This window comes from Cimex lectularius, unplaced genomic scaffold, assembly GCF_000648675.2.
Source record: "Cimex lectularius strain Harlan isolate CLEC.00 unplaced genomic scaffold, Clec_2.1 scaffold133, whole genome shotgun sequence".
NCBI lineage: Eukaryota > Metazoa > Arthropoda > Insecta > Hemiptera > Cimicidae > Cimex > Cimex lectularius.
Window position 1 is genome coordinate 392,124 of NW_019394230.1, and position 26,212 is coordinate 418,335.

At 32.9% G+C, this 26,212-nt stretch overlaps 1 protein-coding gene across 1 annotated transcript; it reads right to left on the minus strand.

Annotated features, from left to right (window-relative positions):
• Positions 1–12,186: 12,186 nt before the first annotated feature.
• On the minus strand, positions 12,187–13,965 carry LOC106666963. Its single transcript, XM_014394517.2, has 4 exons — positions 13,905–13,965; positions 13,315–13,458; positions 13,051–13,243; positions 12,187–12,542 (listed from the first exon to the last, which is right to left on the minus strand). The coding sequence occupies exons 1-4, from the start codon at positions 13,947–13,949 to the stop codon at positions 12,262–12,264; spliced, it is 663 nt and encodes a 220-aa protein (XP_014250003.1). The 5' UTR covers positions 13,950–13,965; the 3' UTR covers positions 12,187–12,261.
• Between the last annotated feature and the right edge of the window lie 12,247 nt (positions 13,966–26,212).

Below are 26,212 nucleotides of genomic sequence, written 5' to 3' on the forward strand. Positions count from 1 at the left end.
AGAAGGCTTAATAAGAAGGTAAATTTTTAGATTGACATATTTTATAAATAGGGAAACAAGACTGAATGGTTAGCAAACAATAGAGATGGGTGTGAGAATGAAAATGATTAATCAGAGACGAAAGTTATTAAAAACGAACACTGAATGATGTACAGTAAAGATAAATATGTATAGATATATAGACAGATAGATATTTAGGTTGTTAGATATAGAGATCGAGTTAGAGAGAGAGAGTGACAGAGAGAAGGAAGGTGTGAAAGGAAAAAGTTAGATATAGTGGGGAATCTGAGACGAAGTTAATGAGAAAGAAAGAAAAAGACAATTCTCAAATGTGGAGTAATAAACTAATTTGAACACTGACACACACAAAACGCGCATTTTTATTTAATAAATAGGAATTTACTGTTTAGAAGGAATGCATACCAAACTTAACAATTGTGTAAAATCCATCAATGATTTATAAGATCTCCTTGAAACTTAGTCAAACTCTAACGAGCGTCTATTATAAAGATAACTTATTATAAATTAAATAACTCAATTTAACATTTTGATTTTAATACGAGCCTTATAAAGTCCAGAAGTCCCGTTTTCTAACAGTAAAACAATTAGTCTCCGTGTCGTTTCTCCGGGACAAACGGTTGACAAGTAGATCCCTCACGGCTGGCGTTAATTGCAATTATGCCCCTCTTAAAACGGACAATTATTGTCAATCAGAGTGGCAAAAGGGGAAACTAGTTTTAATTCAACATTTTCCATCCAGATTCAAATTAACGCCAATCAGGAGCAATGGTTGTCTATCTTGTCAAACATTTCGCAAATTAGATTTACAGGAATCCCATGTTTACCATCTTTCAGGAAAGGAAATTTTTTCCTAGGTATACGAACGGGTATGAAAATAATTTTAGCTTTTCCATCGAAAAAAAATCGATAGAAAGCAATAGCATTTTATATCTTCCTCTCGGAGTGTGATCCACACGGCTCGCATACTTCTCTCTTTATATAATAAGTATACGTGACCCGACCTTATAAGAAGAAAACTTGCAAACACACACACACACACAAACGATTTGCACGTTTTACAAAAATGATGGATCGCTCATCTCACAAAACGAAAAGTAATAACCATCCTGAAAACAATAACAGTGCACACGTATTCCATAATTAAGTATATCCCGGATAATAAATAAATACATTCAGAATATTCCTTTGGCAAAATTTCAAACCAATCAATTATTTATTATTGTGAAAAGATAGCTGGACAATATTTTATATCTTCAGTATAGTTCGATATTCTTTGTAAACAATGAATGGCCAATGATCAGTAGACGTGAGTCCGTTATGACCTCTTCTCTGTGATTTAGTTGGTCATAATGGACCCCCATACACCTTTGGGCTAAAGCTCGAATATATGTTCGGCTTGCAGAAAAAGGCTACTCCATACATCGCACTTTATTAAAGTGTCATTCCTTGCCTCCGTTCAGAGAGCCTGTTGGAACGCCATCCGATAAGAGAATTATGCACGGCAGCAAATGTTTTTAGATTTTTATGAGAAACATAACTGTTTTATTATGTCAAGCTGAAATATATCTCGCTTTGTGTTCATTTTGTGTGAGAGTGAATGTATTGATTAGCAGGAATGTGTAGTATGAACCCAGTGGTGAAACTGTACTGAACTTGAACTGTGAACTTAGTGTGTACAAAGTGTTATGGATTACTAGTAGTAATAAGTGAGTGTGTCTAGATTTACATCTGTGTGCGTTGGGAGTTTATTTGACATAGCTTATGACACCCCCTGGAACTAAAGTTGATTGCAGTACTCGGCAAAGATCGAGGTCTGACTCTGGTCTGCCAAATCCAGAAAACGGTTATGACAATTCAATTTTCTAGATCAATTTTTTTATATTAGTGTACATATTGTACATGTGCTAGGATTTGATCTTTCATAATTCAATCAATAATTAATTGAAAATAATATATATAAATGCTTAAAAGCTGCATATTACACACATATGTAAGCTGAATATTTATATTACTACAACAAATTTCGAGATAGAAAATTGCACAAAACCCAATGATTTTTAATAATAGAAACGTCGGGTTTTAAAAGAAATCAATCAATTAACTTTATGACAAACACTGAGCGATGACGGCAGATCGTTGGTGGAAGCAAAATGTACCGTTATATTAAATGAATACGGGACAACAAGAATGAAATGATTTCTTTTAATTGATAATTGATTTCCATCAATCTAACTTTATTTTAAAATAATTTGTTTAAGTCGTGAGGAGCGGTCAAAAATGAGGTAGTTTAGAAAAGACACTTTTTCATTTTTTTTCCCGAAGTTAACATTATATCTTCATTTGTTTTGTAATTTACCCAGACCCTGAAGATGTAAAAAATGATATAGGTATTTTTCTAAACTACTTTATTCTTGATCGTTCCTCACGACATCAACAAATTATAAAACAACAAGTCACAAAGAAGCACACATTTATTTTAAAATTGTGAAAAAAGGGAAATTTCGTTATTACTTGTTTAAATAAAAAATCTTTTGTCACATTAAATAATTATTATTGGAGGATCGTGAGATGCGGTCTGGTGTGACGTAAGTTTTAGAAAAACATTTTGCCCTCTCAACATAACACACAAGAATGACACAATTACTCGGAAAACAATCACTTTGAGCCCTGAGGATGATCTCAATTACGATCGAAACGTTGGCACGGTAAAGAAAATATTTTTCTAAAACCTACGTCACACCGGACCGCATCTTACGATCTCCGAATAATCATTAACTAACGGTCACAAAACATCCGATATTATCGGGTTGTCCGGAAAATAATGCAGGATTTTAAGTTTTCATTTAAAAAAATCTATATAAAATATTCTGTTTACGTTTACAGGATTACTCATTTGTATGAATGTCAACACTTATTAATCCTCTTCCAAATGATATTGTTTGTTTACCTCTGTAGCATTCCGCTACTTGGAAATAATTCAGTCATCCTTATAATGTCAAAGCGAGAATTTCGTACGATTTTCTTTTACGAGTTTAAACTCGGCCGAAGCGGAGCCCAAACGGCTAGAAACATTAACCAAGTCTGGGGCGAGGGTTGTGTTAATGAGTGCACTGTGCAAAGGTGGTTTAAAAAATTTCGGGAGGGAGATTTCAGCCTTGAAGATGAAGAAGGTCGTGGAAGGCCTTCCTCTCTTAATGATGATGTTCTGCGATCAGTGGTGGAAGAAAACCCCAAAACAACTGTTCGAGAACTTGCAGAGCAACTCAAAGTCAGTAAAACGACCGTCGCTGACCACCTCAAGGCGATTGGAAAAGTGAAAAAACTCGAAAATTGGGTTCCACACTCATTAAACGATCGCCAAAAAAATCAGCGCTTTGATGTTTGTGCATCACTTCTTTGTCGAAACAAAAATGACCCATTTCTGGCCAGAATTGTTACATGTGACGAAAAGTGGATTCTCTACGATAACACTAGACGTTCTGGACAGTGGCTCGACAAAGGAGAAGCTCCAATACATTTTCCAAAGCCCCCAACTCATCAAAAAAAGGTAATGGTTACGGTATGGTGGGCTTCATTTGGTTTAATACACTACAGCTTCTTAAATCCTGGCGAAACCATCAATGCTGAATCATACTGTAACCAAATTAATACCATGCATCAGAAATTGGCAGTAATGAAGCCCTCTTTGGTCAATCGGAAAGGGCCCATTTTGTTGCATGACAACGCTCGACCACATGTGTCACGTGTAACGTCACAAAAATTATTGGAGCTTGGCTATGAAACTTTGCCTCACCCACCCTACTCTCCGGACCTCTCGCCTACTGACTACCATTTTTTTAGACACCTGGACCACTACTTACAACACATAATATTCAAAAATCAAACGGAATTGGAAAATGCATTTATTGACTTTATCAATTCTAAAAATTCTGAATTCTACTCAGACGGAATTAATAAGTTACCAACACGTTGGGAGAAATGTATTGAGAGTATGGGAAATTATTTTGATTAAAGAACATTGCTTTAAAGTAACTAGTTTCTTTTTTTTGTTTAATACCAAAATCCTGCATTATTTTCCGGACAACCCAATAAATAATTAGTTTAATTAATCTGTCTTGACGTTTGAGATCTGGAATTATTTATAAGGTAATTTTTATAATTTTTAAAATTAATAGGGCCTATGCGCAAGAAGGTTAACTACATTTAAAAAAACATGGGACCGAGGGCCACCATAAACCGCTACGTGATATAAAAATTTGAATGATAATACAGTGGAGTAGAATACTGCAAAGCGCTTTCTTTCTATTTTTTAAAACTGTATTCGGAACAAATAGACTACATTTGCAAGCAGTTTTCTCCGTTGCCTTGAAATTGAAATTGAAGTCAGTTTTAAATTCTATGTTAAATCCTTTTAGGAATAAGTCCCTCCATATATTTGATATATTCAAAGACCTGTTTATTCAGTCCGACAGAATTTGCTGGCACAAACCTATAAAAATTAAACCTTTGAAGATCTATGTAAAAATCTGAAAAATTCACTACTCTGTGATGAAACTTCCTAGAATGGTGAATTGTGCAAAAACTCATTTAATAAATTTTCGAATGGTTTGTAGGATCGTCAAAAAAAATTTCAAGGAGTAATGTAGATAACAACAAAAGTAAGTATATCATGAGAAAATCATGGTTTTAAGCGATAGGAAAGATTTCATTTGTGTTAATGACAGAATTGTTTTATTAAATAAAAACTGAATACTGCAGATTAAAATAAAATAAATAATTGTTTTAAAAGTTTGCAAACTTTAAGAGTTAGAAGATAGCAGATTATCCTTTCTTTATCGGGAAAAGAAATGAATTTTACACTTCCTTTTACTGTGGTCTTTACTATACGGTTTTTTATGAATTAAAAAATTTAATAATCATGAAGAGTTAAATATTCCCTTTAGCTTAAAATCTTGATTTTCTTAAGATTTCCTTTTTGCGGGTTGATCTATCATACTCTTCGAAAAATATACCAATTCTACCATGCGCGCCATTTGGAAACATACTAAATGATGCAGATTTTGATTAATTTATCTATCTCGAATAAGGATATAAAAGCGAAGTGAATTTTTGAAATTCATCAATGATCTTACAACATTTAAATTTTATAGGTTTGTCCCAGCGTAACAGTCATTAGCTGGACTGAATCAGTACGTGATTTATATTATATAAAACTAAGAAAGTTTATATTTTAAATTCTACCTTAATTTTTATTTCAAAAGGAAACAGAAAACAAACAAAAAAATTTTGTAGGAAAAGTCCGTTTGTCCTGAAAAAAACTTACTATATCGTCGGGATGAATTCAAAATCCTGTATTTGCGGCATTATACTGTATTTCTAGTCTATTATCACCCAATCGTTTGTTTTACATCTCATAGCAAACCACCCTGTATATAATTTAATCTGTTGTTCAGGGTTTTAAATAGGAAAACAAGTTAGGAACGAATAGCAGGAAAATTAGGTAGAATTTTTTATTTATTTTCTCTCTGATTCAATTTGAATAAACTGTTTGGTTTGGTAAATTTGGTAAATGGAGAGAGGCCCTTAAAAAAATAAATTCATTATTTGCATTATTATTTCTTGTTTTTAATAAAATATTCAACGGTTAACTGTTCTCATTGAAAGTTAAACGATTCTATTGTGCTGTAATATTTGTTTAACGGGCAGTTCAAATTAAAATAAAAATAAAATTATTGTACAATTTTTCGTTGCATTTTTTTAGGGTTTGTTGATTAAAGTAGTTTTTAATGCAAGATTCTTTCATAATTTCAGAATTTCCAAACTTGTACACAAATATTGTCGTACAGGCTGACGACACATTTGCATAATGCTGCACGTGAGTGTATATTTTAACTTATGAAAATATAATATAAAATCTTTCACGAAATATTTTTTTTAACAACATAACCTTCAAGTTGTTTTATCTATTAATAAATAATCTATTGTCCCTATTAAGAGAGGATACATGGAAGAAATTTCAAATGGAGGAAATATCTTATAAAATTGTCCACTTTTAACCCCATTATTTTTGGCAGGATGCTAATCGGGGAATGAACAAAACCCTGTGTCTTTCTAAGCGTCTGTGGGAAGGCGGACTTTAAAAGACTTGCCCCGAGTTTGAGAGGCCGCGGAAGTTCGTACAAAGTAAACCCACAGAACTTATCTTCTTTAACATTAGGCGAAGTATGATTAACCTCTTACATAACTGAAAACGGCCAGGGGAAACGAGTTTACAACGAATATTCTCCCTCTGCTGACGGCAGATTTTAATTAAGAGTTTGGAAAAGCAGTACTACCAACTGGTTGAGGTGTTTTCTCTATTCGAAATATCACTAAAAGTTAAAAGGGCATTTTTAATTCTTCAAATATAAACCTAGAAAGCTACATCAAAAATCAAAACAGCAAAATTTAATAATTGGATTATATATTTGGTGTTACTTCATCAGAAAATTGAAAAATTGTAATGTAGTTTTGATCCGAACAGAGATGGAAATATATCGTTTATTAGCTAATATAAATTAATAGTTTTAATTTTTTTCTCCGAGTATTTGGGATGGATATTGGTGTGTGACCATATGAACACATGCTGAGCTGGCGTTGGGTCACTTGCTGGATCCATATATCATAACGGTTCACTCAAACGCGTTTCGGCTTTGCGCCATCATCAGAAAAACAGTTACTTAAAATAAAAAATGTCGAAGGAAATTTAGCGACACTATTAAGAAACCAAACTGCGCCCAAATTAAATTAGAATTTTAAATTATGTTTTTTTAAGTGTCTTATTGTTACCTTTCACATTTCATGTTAATTCCTTTTTCTTTATAAACAATTAAAAAACGTTAAAAAATATTATATTTCAATTTACGCGTGATAAACATGGCTAATTGTTTCACCATCCACCCACCCGTTTAAAGAATATCACGTTTTTCTTTTCCGTGCTCATCTTACAAATTTAAAAACATCGAAAAAATATTTATTTTTTGTTTGATTACCATATCAAGAACATTTGAGGGAATAATTGAAATTGGCGTATTTTTTACAATTTTTAATCTCTGTTGAAAGCCCAACTCAAATGTAAAAAGAATGGAATTAAAACTGCTCGCCACTGACCTTTGAAACAGTTGAACCGTTGAAATCTTTGATAATAATTTATGTACATGAAAGAAAGACTTTAATTCAAAAAGGTTATGAAAATATATATTTTGATTAACAGGATAATTTTAACGTTTCAAATAGAAAGCAATATGTACATGGACATGTGTATATATATTTTTTTTTCTTTTAAATCTTTCGTATTCTCTTTTTCTCTGGTGAAACGTGTCTGTAGGCGGATATAAAGAAAATTATGCTCATTCATTAATTCTCTCTCTCTCTCTCTTTCTCTCAGAATCAAAAATTTACCCCTTAACCATTGTTTGAGGGTATGAAGCATATCAAAATTTTACTATTTTATTTTATCACTTTACCTGTTTATCTCAATATTTAAACTTGGTTACTTTTCACCTCTCTCTCTTTCTCTCCCTCTCTTTATCTTTCTTTCTCGGTCTTTCTCTGTCATTCTCTTTTTTTTCTCTCTCTAATATTATATCTTTATTTCTTTCCTCTCTCTCTCTTTCTTTTTCCTATCTTTTTCTCTCCCGTTTTCGCTCTCTCTCTCTCTCACACATACACACAAACACACATATACCATTAATATTTGTAGTGCTATAAATATTGAATATTAAAAACTTTTATAATATTCAGAGAGAGAAAACCGAAACAGTTTCAAAATAATCGTTTTAATTGTGTTCTATGGGTAAAATTTTTAAAAAAAGGTTTTGAAATTTTAACCTATGACCAGGAATTTTTATAATAGATCATGATAGGCAAAGATGATTAAGTTCAGCTGTTTAGCGCCAACTGTAAGGCTTGCACGGAGGGTTTCAATAGATATTTTTATAAGGAAATGGAATCCAGGCCACTATTATTAATTTTGCATCTAGGTCCTAGGAGTCGCCGGCATATCAAACCGTCCAAGTTCCTCACGGCTTCCTGGCCGATTGTGAATTCAAGCCCCTGCGTGAAGTCTGCAGACACTTTCCCCTGCTCCCATTCCAGCGCAGGCGGCGTTCCAGTTCATCGGGGACGGCAGACGGGTGCAATGCCGATCTGATATTAATTATTTCGAAAGAAGAAGCTGTATAAAAAAGGAATTTGTAGATGTTCAAAGAGCGAAGATTCAACAACTAACAAAAGGTTTAAATTTTGTTGGAACAAGTTGGATAATCATTTAATTTCATAAATTGTGATGTACATATTAAGTACAAATAATTTCGACAAGAAAATTAATATTTTCTTGGCTAAAATAAATAATTGAATCAATAGAGCTATCTACCGCGTCTCACGCATTTCATTTCATAAAATTTCCCACAATTGTAGAAGAAAAGCCGTCCATAATCTAACCGTGACTATTTCGATTGACCATATGACTAAACATTCATTGCATCATATCTATATTACATGAAAATATAAACATATATCATTGCCTTGTTTGATGCTTACATATTGTGTATCCATACACCAAGTTGGCAAGTCGACTGCACCCTTGGTTGCTTTATAGTGCCATACGATCACAAGTTTTTAAAGCTCTTATCGTCAGATATTCGTACAGATGACTGTTTAGAAAAAAACAGACTTTTACGTAAATTAGCTTACGTTTTTTAGGCACAAATTATTGAGAATTGGACGTTTTGCTCTTCCTCAGGGTTTCGTCAAGCATCAGACGACTTACAAAAATCCACAACACGTTTTTTTGCCGTTTGTTTGTTTCTTTTTTTGCCTACGTAAATTTATGTTTTCAATAACAAGTAACGTTCCAATTTTAGTATATGTACCGCCGAAGATAAAAGTACCCCATCGACCCCAATCTAGTTTAGGTTAAGTGTAGGTCGGTGGAGGAATATCAAGTACTCCACCGACCAAACGGAATGAGCGTACTGTATGGATGTATTTAATTGTATGAATGTATTTATTTGTATGAACGTGTATAGAATATAGACTTAGTGTGGGCTGAAATGACCTAGATGTCGGAAGCCCCAGCAAAAAAAAAAAAAAAATAAAAAATAACAAGTAACGTTATCACCCCTGAACCACGTTTTTGTTCTATATTTAATCAGTTTGGCTTTTAGGCAAACTCTAAGGCACCGACCCCCTAAACAGAACAAATTATTCGTGAAATTGGTCAAATTGGGTTTAGGGTTGTAAACCATTTGACAATTTTAAATGAATATATTAATTACATCACTTATTGTTGCCAATTAACTAATAATTACAGCGTTTGGAAGAAAAGGTGAAACGAAATCATTCGCATCAAATTAATTCTCATTAGAGACCTAGTGGAAACTCACCTTCATAAGTAACTTCGTTGTTAATTGTTGAATAAAAAAGATCATGAAGTATATTTCTAGTTCTGAAGAAACGTTTTGAGACTAAAATCATTTAACCATATCGCAATAGGGAGTCGAATGAAAGAATAATCATAAAAATATTGAGGCGACCCGGGGCCTAGGATGATGTTAATTCTGTACTATTATTATTTGCCGAGAGAGTTATAAAGATTGTACATTTTGTGGGAAAGTTAGACCGGGTTAGTAGTAGGGTTCAAAAAAATGAAATAACCGTTTTATTTTTAAATTAATAAAGGTTTTCAATTGAGATAAAAAAGTCAGTGTCAACAGCGGGATTCGAACCCACTACCTTCGGCTTGATACACCGCTACTCTTCCACCTGAGCTATCGTGACTTCGATCCACTGGGACAGTAACTTCCCATCCACCAAAACTAGCGGACCACGAATACTAGTGAATTTAATGTTGAAATGAAATATATCTTTACTCAAGCTCTCCGTGGCCATTTAATTTGTCGCCGAGAATCAAATAGATTATACGACATTTGAAAAATTGCAAAAAGGAGGGAAAATTCAAAAGGTGGGGTTGAGATGGGAAGTTAGTGTCCGAGTGGATCGAAGTCACGATAGCCCAAGTGGTAGAGCAGCCACTTCTAGCCGAAAGTCGTTGGTTCGAATCCCGCTCGTGACACTGACTTTTTTATTTCAACTAAAAACCTTAATTAATTGAAACGTATAATTTGGTCAAGGAGGCCACGAAAACTAGTGAATTTATCCGTTTTATATTATATTGTTTTGCTTAATGTAAACAAAAATGTTTACAAAAGTAAGGTTTTTAAGAAGAGACGAGTTAAAATATACCAAACATTGACCAGCATTTAGATATAAATTCATTAAATAAAACAACAATAATTTAATAAAATTAAGCAAAATAGGTATTTTTGACCTAGTGCTGTTTCAACAAAGTTTCACTGACTCGCAGACCAGCATAAATGTAAATACAGACACCATTTGACCTCTTTTCTCGAGAATTTAATATATTTCTTCATAATCATCAATATCTTCTATATCTGAAGCGGGCCGAACAGGATTTGCTAAAAACCTCCTTCAGACCACTCCTTCCCGTCCAAGTAGTTGTAATAAGCACAAAATTTTTTGTAAATGTAAAATAGAAAAACGAAAAGCTTCCTAACTTTTTTAATTAGAAAATTACTCGAAATAGAAACAGTGCAAACAATCGTCGTAGATTGTATTGTAACTGTAAACAAAGTGTAAAATAGTAAAATTCTAAATTAATATTAAGATTTGGTCACATTTCTAATAACCTGCATATTACATTGGATAGACCATTAAACTATTAACTATGTTAATATGCTTCATTTTACAAACTTGTAAAAAAATAAGATGATGCCATAAACAGACTAGAACAATTTCTTCATTATTTTCATTCTTGAAGATTTTCATAAAGTCGTACTTAAATGCATTATATATTTACTCATTTATGCTACTACCTCGTTTTTATAAAACACTTAAAAAGCTAATCAGTTTTTAATCTTTCTCATGATTAGGATATAATTGCAAGATATAAAGGTGTGTTGCACATTAAGAATATGTCTCGGACGGATGCTTTTTTTAAATTCATGCCCAGTACTGTAGAACAGGGACAAACTATTTTAGAAAAGAGCCAAACCGTAAACCAAATCTGGTATTGGCGGGCCAGGATGATACTTGATAGGTATTCTTTAATAAATACATTTTCCAAGATGAATAATATTAACTTTACCGTATTAGAAGCAAAAAACTTAGCAACCCCCCCTTTTATTGAGATGACATTGCTGGACTTGGTCTTAAATGGAATGTCTTGTTTGGTGCAGGTTTATTACTAAGCTTGGACTAAAAACTGTGAGACTTAACCCCGACCCTAAGATAGCCCAAATGCTCCAAGAAGACCCTCTACCTTCCTTTTTTCCTTTTAAAGATTAGAAGGCGCACATTATAACGGGGAGTTTATTTTCTTCATTTCGTTTTGCTCGTTCTGTCCCTTCTGTTGGATCTTGAAGTTTTTACTACAAATAGGGGAGAATTTTTTAACTCGACCTTTGGATAATCTAACGAATTTTCTGATATACTACATCTGAATTGCCTTGAATTACATCTGCATTTTGATGATGCTAAACTAACTTGGAATAACAGTTCCAATCAGACTTAATTTAATTCTATATAGCTTGTTGAAGTCATGAGGAGCGGTCAAAAATGAAATAGTTTTGAAAAACACCTTTTTTAATTTTTTTCCAACGTTTCGACCTTTATTCGGGTCATCTTCAGGGCATAAAGTGTGGTATTATTCTTGTGGTTGGTTTTGAGATAATGTGTTCTGACAAAACCCAACATAACACCAAAAGAATAGCACCACACTTTATGCCTTCAAGATGTCCCGAATAAAGGTCGAAACGTCGGATAAAAATGAAAAAGGTGTTTTTCTAAACTGCCTACAGCTCATCACGACTTCAACAAATTATGGAACAACAGGTCACTAAGAAACATACACCATATAGCTTTTCGGGTTCAAAAATTTGAGTGTCGAGTCAGTACTATTTCCATTTTGCTTCTTCCAGAATGCTTCTTTCTCTGACAAAAGTATGAGCTAAAATTAGATCTGGATTGCTTGTAGGTCCCCATAAGAAATAAAGTTAGGGACCTGTTCATAGCTTAGGATCTTATGGATTGTATAAAATACCATCGTAGAAAATAATAAATATATTTATTTACGCATATTTACAAATAAATAGTCGTTTGCCTTTTCAACATTTAGGAAATTCAAGCGTGCGCCCTGTAAGCTAGGTCGTGGGCTCTTGCGTGATAGTGTTCGTCGACGTGGTGATGATGATGCGGGTAGTAGACTTCGTAGTTGACCGTCTTGGGTCTGGTGAGACGGAAAATGATCATAGCAGCCGTGAGGACCAGGGAGAGTAGACCCAGGGTGAGCGCCTTCCAGGTCTTTAGGGCGATCAAAGCCATTGCGAGGGGGATGACGGCGGTCGCCTTGAACTTCAAACCAAGTAGGAATGGAAGAACAACTTTCTTAACAAAGCCACGGCCTGTTAAAAAAAAAGTATTAGAATTTCTAGTTTTGCTCAAATAAAATTTAACCGTACAACATTTCCAACGTTTCTAATAATCAGTATTCAATTGTTTACTTATAAAATACAAAACAATCCTTTAAAAATTGTTAATAGTTCTGCAAGATTAAAGAGAAGGAACAGGAGATAAAATTTTAAAAAACATTTAAACTAAAGTAAAACAAACTGGGTGTTAAATTATTTACGAGGCAAAATTCAAAAAAATCAATACTGAATATTTAATACAAGTAAAGTTTTCACAGCTTTTTGATTTACTTATCTTTTCGATTTTTTTTTTATTCTAAGCTTTAACCAATACGTTTTATCAAAGCATATTTGATACTATATCTACTTTTACACCACAATCAAAATAATATAAATTGATGTTTTTTTGAAAACAGTAATTAATCAATAAAAAACTCAAATAAATGCATCATTTTATAAAAACGTTTTCTAACATTAAGTAATATCTGGACTATTGTGTTACCCTCGTTCGAATCCTGTTCAGCAAGGGGTAGTACGATGGTTTTTGGCAAATCGGCGAGGAAGTCATCACCGACTAAGCCTCTTGCACCACTGACCAACTCTTCTGGAAGTTCCAGTTTAAGGGAATGACCGTAAATGTACCTCTCGAGTTTCTCAAGTGTGGTCGATTCTCCGCTGACTTCGTCGACTTCCCTCTGAAAATTTTAAGAAGCATTTGAATGCAAGGATTGGAGATTTTCTTCTAAATTTGCTTTTGTATTACTACCGATGAGGAGATAATTGATAAGTGTCGTGTTATCCTAAGCGTCGGCAAGGATTGCGCCCTCGTCAAAGCTTGGTTCAGATGACCTTCAATGCAGCCTGGTTTTCCGACTACCAGACAATCCAGGGCCTCCAGCCCCAGGCACATCTATGAAAAACATAAATTTTCTATATAGTTCTACCTAAAGAATATAAAAATATGAAAATGACATGTGAAATTTTTGAGCTGTATAAATTGCAACACTAATTACTTCACAGGGTAGTTTGGTCGTTACCATTTTGGTGTGCCTATCATTGCTGTTTGGCAGCAGAAAATCTACCAAACTACAGGATGATTACACTGTAGAATTCAACAAAAAATCATTTTTCAATGTGTCAAAATGAATAATTTTACAAATAAAATAATACTCTTAAGAAAAAAATTCTGCATTTCAATCTTTGTTGGGCGGTTTTGATAAGAATTACAAGGAAAAATTTTCTGTAATGAAGCTAAAATTCGAGCGTGTTCAAAGATAAAAGGCTTTGAGAAAACCGAGACAAGCAAGCTTTGAACGGGAAGAGCAGAAAAACAGAATTAATTAAGCTTTCAATTACCTGGAGGGAAGCTAAGCCGAAAATTAACACTACACACCTCTTCATGGCTGGATCGGCAGTGACACCCCTCTTCCCTTTCCAGTTTATATATTGGTAACTCGTTCTTCGCCGAGCGGTGGGGCGCACTTCTTCCGATGATTCCGAGAGTGGCACAATTCCGTCTGTTAATTAAATTTTTCACCTGTGCGGTGAAAGTGAGTGATATCAAAAGCCGAAGTCTGGCAGGATTTGAGCTTTTGAATTTGACTCCATCCAACCAGACGAAAAACGATATGGAAGAAAAGTTGAACGAATATTTTTTCCAATTTCGATTTAATTTATTCAAATGGACATTAATTTCATGTCAATCTTCTTTTCGGGAAAATTCTCCTTAGGAAAACGCCAAAATGTACATTTTTTAAAAATAGGAAAACCACCTTATTAAATGATTGCCGTTACAAAAGAAAGTATTGACACGGGCTCATCACTGTAAGGTAAAGGTCCCGGGTTTGAATCCAGCGGCCCTGCATTCAAACCCGACATACTTACAAATGTTTTTTTTTTTTTCAAAAACACCGGCACCCTGAGGGTTTATATGACCACTGCTGTTGCAAAAAAAGAAAAAAAAGCGAATTAAAAGTGGGTGTACACAGGCAAATAAATAGAAAAGAAGAATAAATGAAGGAGTGAGAGCTAAAGTGTCTTAGAGAGAGATAAAGATAGATAAAGAGTAATTGAAAATCATGGAGTATCATTATTACATATTTCATCAAAACTTTATACTTTTGTCAACAAGTACAATAATGATCCACTGACACCTGACGTTCTCCGTAACTACAGGTGATTATGAAAAGGCAACCCAAGGCTTTGAAGGTAACTTTGAACTAAAACTTTGTTTTCTTCAAGGTTTATTTTTCTCAATAGTGGTGAATTATCCAATTTTTCCCCAAACATTTTAACTGACTGAACAAAAATAATTATAAAAAATAGTTTTCAATTCACAAGAAATTTGATCGACCAAATTAAACAGAGAAAAGAGGAAAGGAGAAATACANATATATATATATATAGAGAGAGAGAGAGAGAGAGGGTGAAATAATGAGTGAGAGAGGCAAAAGTAGTGATATGCAGATTTGTAATTGTTTTTATGTATAACATATTATGAAATAATTATATCCGTTGGTACAAAGTTATAAATTGCTAAGTTGTATGACTGCAAAAAACTAATATAGAGAGATAAAAATTGCAGTAATGAAAAGATAAATATCAAAGAAATTAGATAGACAGAAAGATAGAAAGAAAGATAGATGGACGGTAGCAAGAGAATAAGAAAGAAATAAAAAACAGAAACACATTGAGATAGTGACAGAAAGACAGAAAGACAATGTTACACAGAGGGCAGTACTATGAATAGTTAGTAGCAGTAAGTATTACTAATGGGCAAAAGGTACACCCTCATGTTTTTGATTGTGATAACAAGCAATCGACTAATCAACCTTTCTACATTTGCTCTTCATTTACGCTCTAACGCTCTAGTCATGATTATTTCCAGCATCGTATTGTTCATATCGACTCTAAAGGGCTTTCAATGTAAGTAAAGTCCTGAAAACTAGGCAATCTGCGTTATAATCGTCGCCACATGTGATTGTGGGCGTATGTATTTAATGGGATGTATATTACACCAGTTCCGAGCTCAATGGAATAATAATTCGGCAATAATCAATGTATAAGGAATAATTATTAATAGTTATTATTGTATGTTTACGTCTTTTCTGGACAAATTTAGAATCAGTACGCTTACAAGGCTAATTTTGATAATATATGGCAAAATTAAACCAGCCTTGCATTTGGAATAACAAATGTTGTCATTCTTGCAAATATTCAAAAAACTTTGAAATATTTACCGAAGAATATTGTACAGCAATTACTACTACTGTACTACACTGTGTTATTATTTTTTTCTTTTTTTTATACGCACAGTACGTCTGAAATAGAGAGCCTACTACTAGCAATTGCTATTACAGTACAATTTATATACAGTAAATAATAACACAATGAATATAAAAGAAAAAAGGAATTATTTCAAAACGGATAAATTTGCGCACAGGTATTGCATTTAATTCATATTCATCTCTAAGGAATTCTTTTTTCATACGCTTTTTAAATAACATTCCCTGTTTTTATGGTATATCCTTTTTGCTAAATCTCTCATGGGGGCACCTATGGCCAGTAGTCTCTCTCTCTCTCTCTCTCTCTCTCTCTCTCTCTCTCTCTCTCTCTCTCTCTCTCTCTCTTTCTCGCTCGCTCGCTCTCTCTCTCTCTCTCTCTCTCTCTTTCTCTCCTACTTCGTTTCAAATTTTAACCATTTGTCTATTTAAAAAAAAATACATTTTTTACCGTTACCTATTTGCATTTTCTTTGTCAAATCCTGTAAATACATTGTATTTAGTACTGTAATTGTTGTTTATTTGCAATTTTATATTTTTATGTATTTATTTGGTATATAACAGATAGGACTAATTAATCTCCTTTTCTTTCATTTTCTCTTGCTTTCTCTTGTTCTGTCTTTTTCTTTGATTTTCCAATTACTCTCTCTCTCTCTCTCTCCCCTCTCACCCTCTCTCTCTCGCTCCCTCATTCTCTCTCTCTCTTTCTCTACCTACCTATCTCTCATTTATTTGGTATAGAGCTATTCATAAATTTACAAATATTTTACATAATATTTTTTGAAATTATATAATAAATTACTATTTTGAATTATAGGCATAAAACCCTTAAAATTAAGAAAAACTGATTAAATTATATTTAAAAAACATTATAATTAATATTAAATTGAAATTGCTTACCATACTACGGCTTAAACAATAAAAACCCTACTTTTTTTACTTCAATAACTTATTAAAAATCAAAGGGCGATGGCCGAGTGATTAAGGCGTCCAACTTTCGTATTTTAACGGCTAGCGTGAGTTTGAGTTCGAATACCGACAAGCCCATGGGTTTTTAATAGTGAATAACATGGAGATAATATTGTAATGATTTTTGTCCTTTTGTCCACTAAGGCCAACGAGTAATTGGATGTTAAGCCGTCCTATTATGGGAATTTATTTTTTACACTTTTTACTTTTTAAAAACTACAAACAAACGGAAACGCATATTTCGTAGATATTCTGCACTTGGATGATCACCCTCCAATTTATGTGGTAGGCCTTGACGAACTGTCTTTCAATTATTTCAAGCATACGCTTCAACAAGTGTCATCAATTAATGTGAGCTGTCTCTTTGTACTTTGAATGAAAAGATTCTCTTTGGACCCAAACCTGGCAAACAGAACGCTTTGTGTCAGCTTTAAACGTAATGAAAGTTTAAATGTTTAACGAAGTAGCGTTAAATATGCAAAAATTCCTATTATACGAAAGCTCTGTTACTGTTATTGAATGTTAACGAAGAAAGTTTTGATGATGGATAGATTTGTTTTTTTCTAAGTAGATCGTTTTGAATTGTTTGACGATTAGTTGTTGTAAATGATTGGTATTATTCGAGTCGCGGGTGTGAAAGTAAGCCCCAGTTTTGAAATGGCATTTAAAAGGCATTTCGTCCCCATTCACTATCTGTTGAGCCGTATTATTATTCAACTCCCGGCCGCCCCTGATTCTTCCGATCATATGACAATGAAGCTTTCGACCGGACTTCAGCCCGGCCATTCCTGAATTCAAATGTTCTGATATGACACGTTTTCCAATTAGACTTGATGGAAACGGCCGGACGTTTCACTCGTTCGAATTGTGATGGATTGGGTCCGGGAGGATTCGCTTGAAAACTTGTTGGCCGACTTCAACCGCCTTACCCTCATGGGGATCAAAGAACGGGCTAATGACAGACACTAATGAAAATTTGAATTCAAATTTTGCTCCATCCTATAATTTATACTAATATAGTAAAACTGTATTAATATTCATCAATTATATGCACCAATACTATACGTCAATAAATTTAAACCTTAAAATAAATTTTCTTATAGATAATACGACCTTTCAAATATATTTTCATATAGTTCTAATTAAGTTTACATATAGTCTGATTTGCTCAAAATGTATTTATTCGAATTAAAAATATTTTTTCTGTATCATAGTAAGTGAAATAATAGAAGAAATGTTAATTCTTTAAAATTTTATTGTTTGATCAGATTTGTGGTTCTTTATTTTTGGGATAAAGGAGAGTTATTGACGAAGAATAATGTAAATTATAACGTATGGATATGTAAATTATAATATAGATATAATATATAATTATAAATTATAATTTATAATGTAAATTTTTGTTTCAAATAAAAACGTCAACGTTTATGTCAGAAATAAAATAACTTTTCTGCAAAAATAGTGAGAATATGATACCTTTTCAAAAACCATCCAAATATTAATATAATAAATCTACATATCCAATAATGGCAAAGGGTAATAAACGATCTACCATCAAAAATTGATATGAACGTGAATGACCAATACATGAATGAACCAAAAATTTTTCTTGTTATTTCACAATTTTTATTAAGGAGTTTGCGAATGATTTGTGAATAAAATATCAGTGCTGACACCAAAGATAAAAAATTAGTTTGAAAAAAATATGTATACACATCTTGAAAACTATGTATAAAACAACTATGAAAATAGTATACTTTACTATACTTTAAACTTTAAACCGTTGCTCTTAGAATTATTGATGGGTTTCAACAATATAAACATGTACATTACATCCATACTCTCCTTACATATTAAGCATAACAACATATACTTGTGACTTAATTTCTAGATTTTATGGTAGGTGGTCAGTTCCAATTACAACCGTAAAACACGATATAAAAAATAAGATACAGAAATAGATAACATTTAACATTAAAACGAGATATATAAAAGTTTTTCTTGTATTAATAAATGAATTTTTATAATTGGTGTACTTTGCCTGTTATAAAGATGTATATTTTGAGAGTCTCAATCTGGAATGATTATTACTGTTTATTTAGTACTTTTATGAATAATTTATTTTAAAAACTAAGGAATTACATAATTTTTAGAAAATATTTTTTCTATTTATTTATGCTTTGTTCTTTTTGTAAAAACATGATGTAAATTGTATTACTGTTACGCTAGGTGATAATCGTGAAAAATAGAACTTTATCATATAAATTTTAAATTTAAATACAACTCTCTATCTCTCTTAAATTTATTTGTAAATAAATATTATTTTTATTGTTACTATATATTGGGCTAAATTATAGTCATTGCAGGCCTTTACACTTCAGAAAATGCAATAATTTTCATAACCATACGCAACCCTCGGCACCACTTATTTCCCAAAGCAATGGATATTCTCCATTGTTCGACCTATGCTAAATCTACCCAACTTCATTAACTTTCAAATTCCTACCGTCCTGTCCGTTTATCACCAATTTTTGAAACAATCTTAGAATCAACAAATCCTATCTTCCTGATTAGATATTTTATAATTTTGGATTGGATCGTCTTTCTCTCTTTTGTGTGGGGCGTTTGCACGAGGTTACGTGCACAGCATGCACTACCAAACTCACTTTTGATGATGACACTGCCATTATCATTCAACATCATCAAAATCTACAGCCTCGTCTATAATCCTTTAAGCAATGGTTTACAAAGGGTCGCATTAAACTTAACACCTGTAAATCCAAAAGCATATACTTTACACTCCGTCTCATCATTAACGTCTCTTTGTTATAATTTTAGTCCTCTTCCAATGGAAAGCATCATTATCTTGGGCGAAGAAACTGACTCAACACCGAGAGCCAACATTCAACAATTTAAAAAAATCCTATACGGATTTACGAATTTGAATAACGGTGTTCAAACACCCTTCGAATCTTGACCTTGTAATTTACGCATACTAAAATCCATTAACGCTAAGTTTCAATCTGCACTATACACAATGAAATAAACCTCTTTTATTAAGAACGTTGCAAAATCTAGGTAACTCATGTCCAATCACACATCCTGCCATATTTGCTTTCGTTAATTTCATAACAATGCCCCTGTACTTTTTAAAAAGCAAGGGTATGTCGTAAGAACGAGAATAAAATATTTTATGGTTAGAAAGAGTGCTTATTGACTGGTCTATGTTTACTAGTGAGCAAACTTTGGCAATAATGTTACTAATTGTTAAAATAAACAAATAAAAATATATACAAAAATATATTTAAAAAAATATATCCCTTTCACTAGTATAGTAGACATGTGCTTCTTTTATCGACTTTTCTGTTACATTTTTCTATTGTTTTATCTAACATGAACTAAAATAAATTTCGGTCATTCCGAACTCACCTCTTTCTAAGATTGAGGAAAATAAAAAGCAATCTGTGCTTGTCGCAATAAGAAATGTCAAGAGAATATCGATTGCCAAAAACATTTCCTTGTAGAGGGCGGATATACACGAATGATTACTTTTATGACCTTTGTGTAATGCAATCTGAATTAGGAATGTATTGATAAATCGGTAAAACAATCAATAAATCATAATTAACATTTTAGTAATTGGGATTTTATTTTTCTATATTTTCATATTAAATGGATTTAATTTTTTTGTGTGTGGAAACAATGATCATTTGTCAGTTAAAAAGAGACAAAGTGTTAGTTACTGTCCAGTTTTATTTGAATTTGCATTCCTACTATTTTACTTTCTACTTTTTTAATTCATCGTTTTTATCTTTTAACTCCTTAAAATTTATTAAAAAAGACTGATATTTGTTGTCGTCCCAATTTGAAATAAATTCAACAGGGTTTCTTATTGTGTTTCAACAGCTCTACAACGTTACAAGTAGGGTTGTCGTCTTTATAAAATTTGCATTATAACATTAAAATATGGAAAAGTGATTAAATAATTATTCTCTTCATAACTGTACCTGCTTTCCTCACTAGCTAGTAAATCGCGAGGCCCTTGGCGCTTCAGGCATTTTAGACGTAGAGAAGGGACGTGGGATAAAAGGTGTTAGAATAGTAGTTTTCGATGTGTATATAGGGTTAATTAATTTTGGGATTTAAAAAAATGTATAGATAGGATGGTAGGACAAGTGTGTTTGGGCAAAGATAAAGGATTTTTAACTTCAAAAGTTGGAAGTTGGAACGCTTGGTTGAATGTTACAGTTCCATTCCGTAGTTCCAGATTGGTTGCAGTAATGATGGGAAAATGAGGTGTTTTGTATTGAAAGTTTGTCGAGTAGATTTTTGAGTGTGTGGTTTCTAAGAAAGTCTTTAATCGATGTAAACTACCAAATAGCGACGAGAACCGTAGTTGGACATCGGACGAGATGTGATAGAGTGAAGAATACATGCTAGAAGTTGTGTTTTAGAAATTTAAATTTTTTTTTAAATTTCAATTTACGCGCAGATCTTAAAAATATTAGATTGAACTATTATTTTGAATTTTTTGACGCAACAACAACGGATTGTGTACACGTAATAGTCAGATTTGTAACGCACTGAAATTGAAAATTATTCCTAAATTAGTTGGATTTTACCAAATATATCAATACATTGACAAAACGAAATCGTCTACTGAGGCTGAGTAATTGCGTATTTTGAAAAACGTGAAACAAATGAACAAGATCAAGTTTTCCAACTATATTAAAAAATATTCATTTGCTTCGCAACCAAGATCAGATTACGAACAGTGTGAATTAGGTTTTCTCTACTTATACCCAAGAGATTTAAATAACAAATAAATAAATCATTTAATAATAAATTGATTAGTCTTACTCATGATACAAAATGATTATTCAGAAATCGTGAGATGCGGTCTGGTGTGATGTAGGTTTCAGAAAAATATTTTCTTTATCGTGCAAACGTTTCGATCTTTATTGAGATCATCTGCAGGGCCTGAAATTTACAACATTGTTTAAATTTAACAAAAACATGTAGGGTGTGGAAAAAAGTGAATTTATACAATGCGAAAGAATTTATATCCTTATCCTTTCTCGGATCGCATTTTTGCAAGCAATGGTCCACCACGGTACTTGATGGAGACGCGCTTTGGGTTTAGTTCGGGGGATGAGAGCTGGGCTCCGTCAAGAATTTGGTTGTTCATGTTTTCCAACAGAATATCGATATTGTCTTCATCTAGGTTTAGATCATCCAGTGATACATTTTGTTTGAAACTATTCCAGTCAGTTTTTGATATCTGCCAAGAGGCAGGTCGTTCAGTTGTTGTAGGGCAAAAAGCAACTCTAATTACAATAGGGAAGTGATCACTACCATGTGTGTCGGAAAAGTACTCCATTCTAAAAGATGTTGTATATTTGGGCTACAAATACTTAGATCTATATTAGAAACGCTGCCGGTCCTTGCCCAAAAGTGTGTAGACATGGCCACATTATTGACAATATTAACGTTGCATTCTTCAAGAAAGTTTTCAATTTCTTTTCCTCTTCTACTCACTCGTTCTCCTCCCCAGAGGGGGCTAACGGCATTGAAATCGCCCATTCAGAACACAGGATTGGGCAATTGGTCGATTACTTCTTTGAGGTCGATGGTAGATACCTCTCTCTTTGGGAGTAGATAGATTGAGCATACTGTCAAGTGAGGTGGTTTCAAGATTCTAGCTGCTATAACTTGTAGGTTAGATATTACGGGGATAGTTTTGTGTGGAATATCATCACTTATCATTAAACAGACTCCTCCACACGCAATTTGACCATCCCTGTAGTCTTTACGGATAATGAAAAAATTTCGTAGTGACAGTGTTTCGTTTGGCTTTAAAAGAGTTTCTTGTAAACTGATAATTTCCGTCCTAAACTGCCCAATTAAATATTGGATTTCGTTGCGTTGTGTGTGCCATTTAAATTCCAATGAAGGATTTTTATAAGAAATTATAACACACATCCGCACTTCCATACATACAACCGCATATATATGTGAGAAGGAACATTATCATTGGTGATAATACACACACGAAAATCTTTACGAATTACTGAACAGCTCTTGAGATAGAATTTGTCCGATGTTCGAAAATGAGTTACTTGAGAGCAGAAGAAAGATGAACCTTGGCTACATATTAACCGCCGTATTTTCTCTCGGCGGCATTTTAATTCCTTTGAATTCCACTGTAAAGTTTTCATTCTGATAAGTTTTGGTACCATAATTGTTTGTGTATCAGCTGGAAGCTTGTTTTTTAAGTTTGTGCTGGAGTTTTCCTAAGGGGTTTGGTGGATTTGAGCAATTGCTTGATGAAGAGCCCTGTGAAGCGGGCCTTTTTTTATTTATGCACTGGTTGGTTTGGCTATTGTTTTCTGAGATTGTTTTGGGCAAGTTAGATGAACGGTTTAAACTGTTGAGATGTGTAGTAGATGAGTTTGTTATGTTTAGTTTTGTGGTTTCACGTTTCTGTGAGGGAACTGTTATTACCAGTTGGCTGTTTGGAGGAATTTGTGGTCTGGTTACGTTTTCAAGGTGGCTAAATGTATTAATAGTTTTTCTACAATCTCAGTAAGTTTGTTGGGTTAATGGTTCAATACTTGGGATTGGTTGATTTGAAGTATGGTTGTTTAGGTTGTCGGGTTTATTGATGGCTTGATAGAAGGTAACATTGAGTGGTGTATGTGAAACATTGCGTTGTTTAAACAGCAATTCTGCTTGCGTAAATGGGACTTTTTTCTTTGATCTAATAGTTTCAATTTCTTTTTCTCGTAGGTAGGTTTTACAGTATCGATCATATGCAGGGTGGGCCTCGCCGCAATTGATCACTTCAGTGCAGATTGACAGGTGTTTGTATGGTCAGAGTCTCCACATTTGCCACAGTTCTTGGTTTTACAATATTTGCTAGTGTGCCTAAAACGAAAACAAGAATAACATTGCATTGGGTTGGGAATGTAGGACCTAACTTTAACTTGAAGGAAATCAAAAGTGATTTTGTCAGGAGTTTCAGGTTTTTCAAGCGTTATAATAAGTGTCGGTGTGGGAATTCTGGTGTTATTTACATTTTTCGTTATTCTAAAAACCTTAACTACGCCTTGTGCTTGGAGTTGTAATTCAATTTCCTTCTCGGAGCATTTTACCAACTCAGGGACATAAACAACACCTTTGGAGAAATTCAAAGAACGGTGAAGTTCTAACAGAAGAGGAATATTTTCTAACGTTTTCATGTTCTGAATATTTATGAAGTCTTTTTCAGTACTAATGTTTAAGAGAATGGTGCCATTCCTGAGAAATTTAATGCCTACATTCGGGGCGTAACTTTTTATGCATTTGCGTACTTTGAAAGGGCTGAAATCATTGAATGATTTCTTAAATTCATTTTCACTGAACAACATTATAACATGTTTTTACACCACTTTCCAGTGGGTTTTAATAAAAGATTATTTTCATCAGAGGTTTTAGAAGCTGGAAGAGTATCAGCCTCCATAGTTAAGTTTTACTCTGTAGTAGAACAGATAAATAAATTATAGATAAATAATAAGTATATGGAAAGAAAATAACTTAAAAGTTTTGAAAGTAAATTAATTTTTTTTAAAGAAGGGAAGAATAATCCAAATGGGTACTCCCTATATACTGAAGGTAGATTATCGTTGAGATAAGAGACAGCAACACGATGTTATCAGCTCAAGGTGTACACAACGACTGATTAACAATATTTACTACAAACAATAATTATTTAACAATAAACCATCCTGTTAGAAGAACATCAATTCATTGAGTTATGTAATATTGTGGCTATTTTCCACATTAGATGTTAGTTTTCCACACGAAAGAATAACCAAATTTGTTAAAGGCCAGAAAATTCCATTTGTGTAAACGACCTGTAGACATATCAATTCAAAAAAATTCCTATTTCCATTGGAAATTTGTATGACCAATGTTACACTAAACTTTTAATGGAAGAATGAAATAATTTTCATCCAAATAAAACAACTTGCTTTAAATAGCTAATTATTAAAACGTATGTTTTGTAAGGCGCGCTGGACTTTTAAACCGGCATGATTCTCGAGTGTTGCCGAATGGTATAACCAAGATCGCCCGATTGTCTTTTGAGAAGATTAAAACTGAAAATTATTTTATGAGCCTTTCACTAACATAATTCCACCCAAGAAACGTATTAATAAAATAAAATTTAACTTTAAAACAATTTATACTTTCGCCACAGTTAACAAATTACCATTTTATTGTTTTTTATTTAGGGTGAATGTTGGAGGCGAGGAGTGTGAAAATAAATTGGAATAAAATTATGTGTTGGTTTTTGCTTGTGCATATTCATCGTCTTTTATTTATAATTTGACAACGTTAGGCAACAACGAAAGGTCGGAAAATTACAAAAACGGGAGAAAAATATGAAAGTGAAAAGATGCGCGCAAGAAAAATACCAGGCAATATGTCTCGTTTTAATCACTGAGAGCTTGTAATGACTACTAGATATATGTTCCTTTTCAACCAATATTCACTAATACTATTATGTTATTTTTATACTGGGTGATTATTTTTAAACTATCGTTTTTTATTTCTTTTGTTTAGAAATATTTAAAAAAAAATAAGACTGGTCCTTACATACTTTTTTTACTGTCAAGTCAAATTATTTTTTCAACGTACTGTAAGTCCCCAGGGCTTAGCAATTTTTTTCAAATGAGAAGGTACATTTTTGAATATAGAATTAAATCCTGTGACTTTTTTAAAAGAGGATTTTACTTAAACTACTTTTCTTCTAGAGATTGTCGTTTAAGAGTTAAGGTTTGAAAAAAGTTCAAATTTTATTTTTCTCAATCGTCATTAATTTACCTCATAGTAACAATAAGTTAATTACTAATTCAATTACTTCCTAGTTTTTTTATTCCCTAATTTATTTAGTAAATTTATTAAGTTAATCTTAATAAATTGTGTTATCAAAATAAGCAGCACCGATCTCCATACAAAGCAAAAGATCAAATTACGTAAAAAATTATATATAGGTTTGTCCTGTTGTTTAAATTATTTCCAAACAAAAAAATAAAAAAGGGGTAGTTTATAACTAATCACACGACATATTAACAAAGAGTGTTAACAAAAGTTGATGTAATAATAAATTCCTTAGAGTTCGTGGTCCGATTGACATAATATTTTTTTTTTCAAATAATTAATCTTTATGTAAGGTATTGGTTGAGATGAAAAAGTCAGTGCTACAAGCGGGATTCGAATCTACGACCCTCGGCTAAATATGCCGCTGTTCGACCACTTGAGCTATCGTGACTTCGATCCACTGGGACACTAACTTCCCATCCTAACTTTCGAATTTTCCCTCGTTTTTGCCATTTTTCAAAGGTGTTGGGTTCGAATGTCGTCGGTTGGCAA

Coding starts and splice junctions, on each gene's coding strand:
- LOC106666963 (XM_014394517.2), bottom strand. CDS start 13,949: ATGAAGAGGTGTGTAGTGTTAATTTTCGGCTTAGCTTCCCTCCAG. Junction 13,459..13,904: donor TCGGCTTAGCTTCCCTCCAG/GTAATTGAAAGC, acceptor TGTTTTTCATAG/ATGTGCCTGGGGCTGGAGGC. Junction 12,543..13,050: donor TGAACAGGATTCGAACGAGG/GTAACACAATAG, acceptor TTTTTTTAACAG/GCCGTGGCTTTGTTAAGAAA.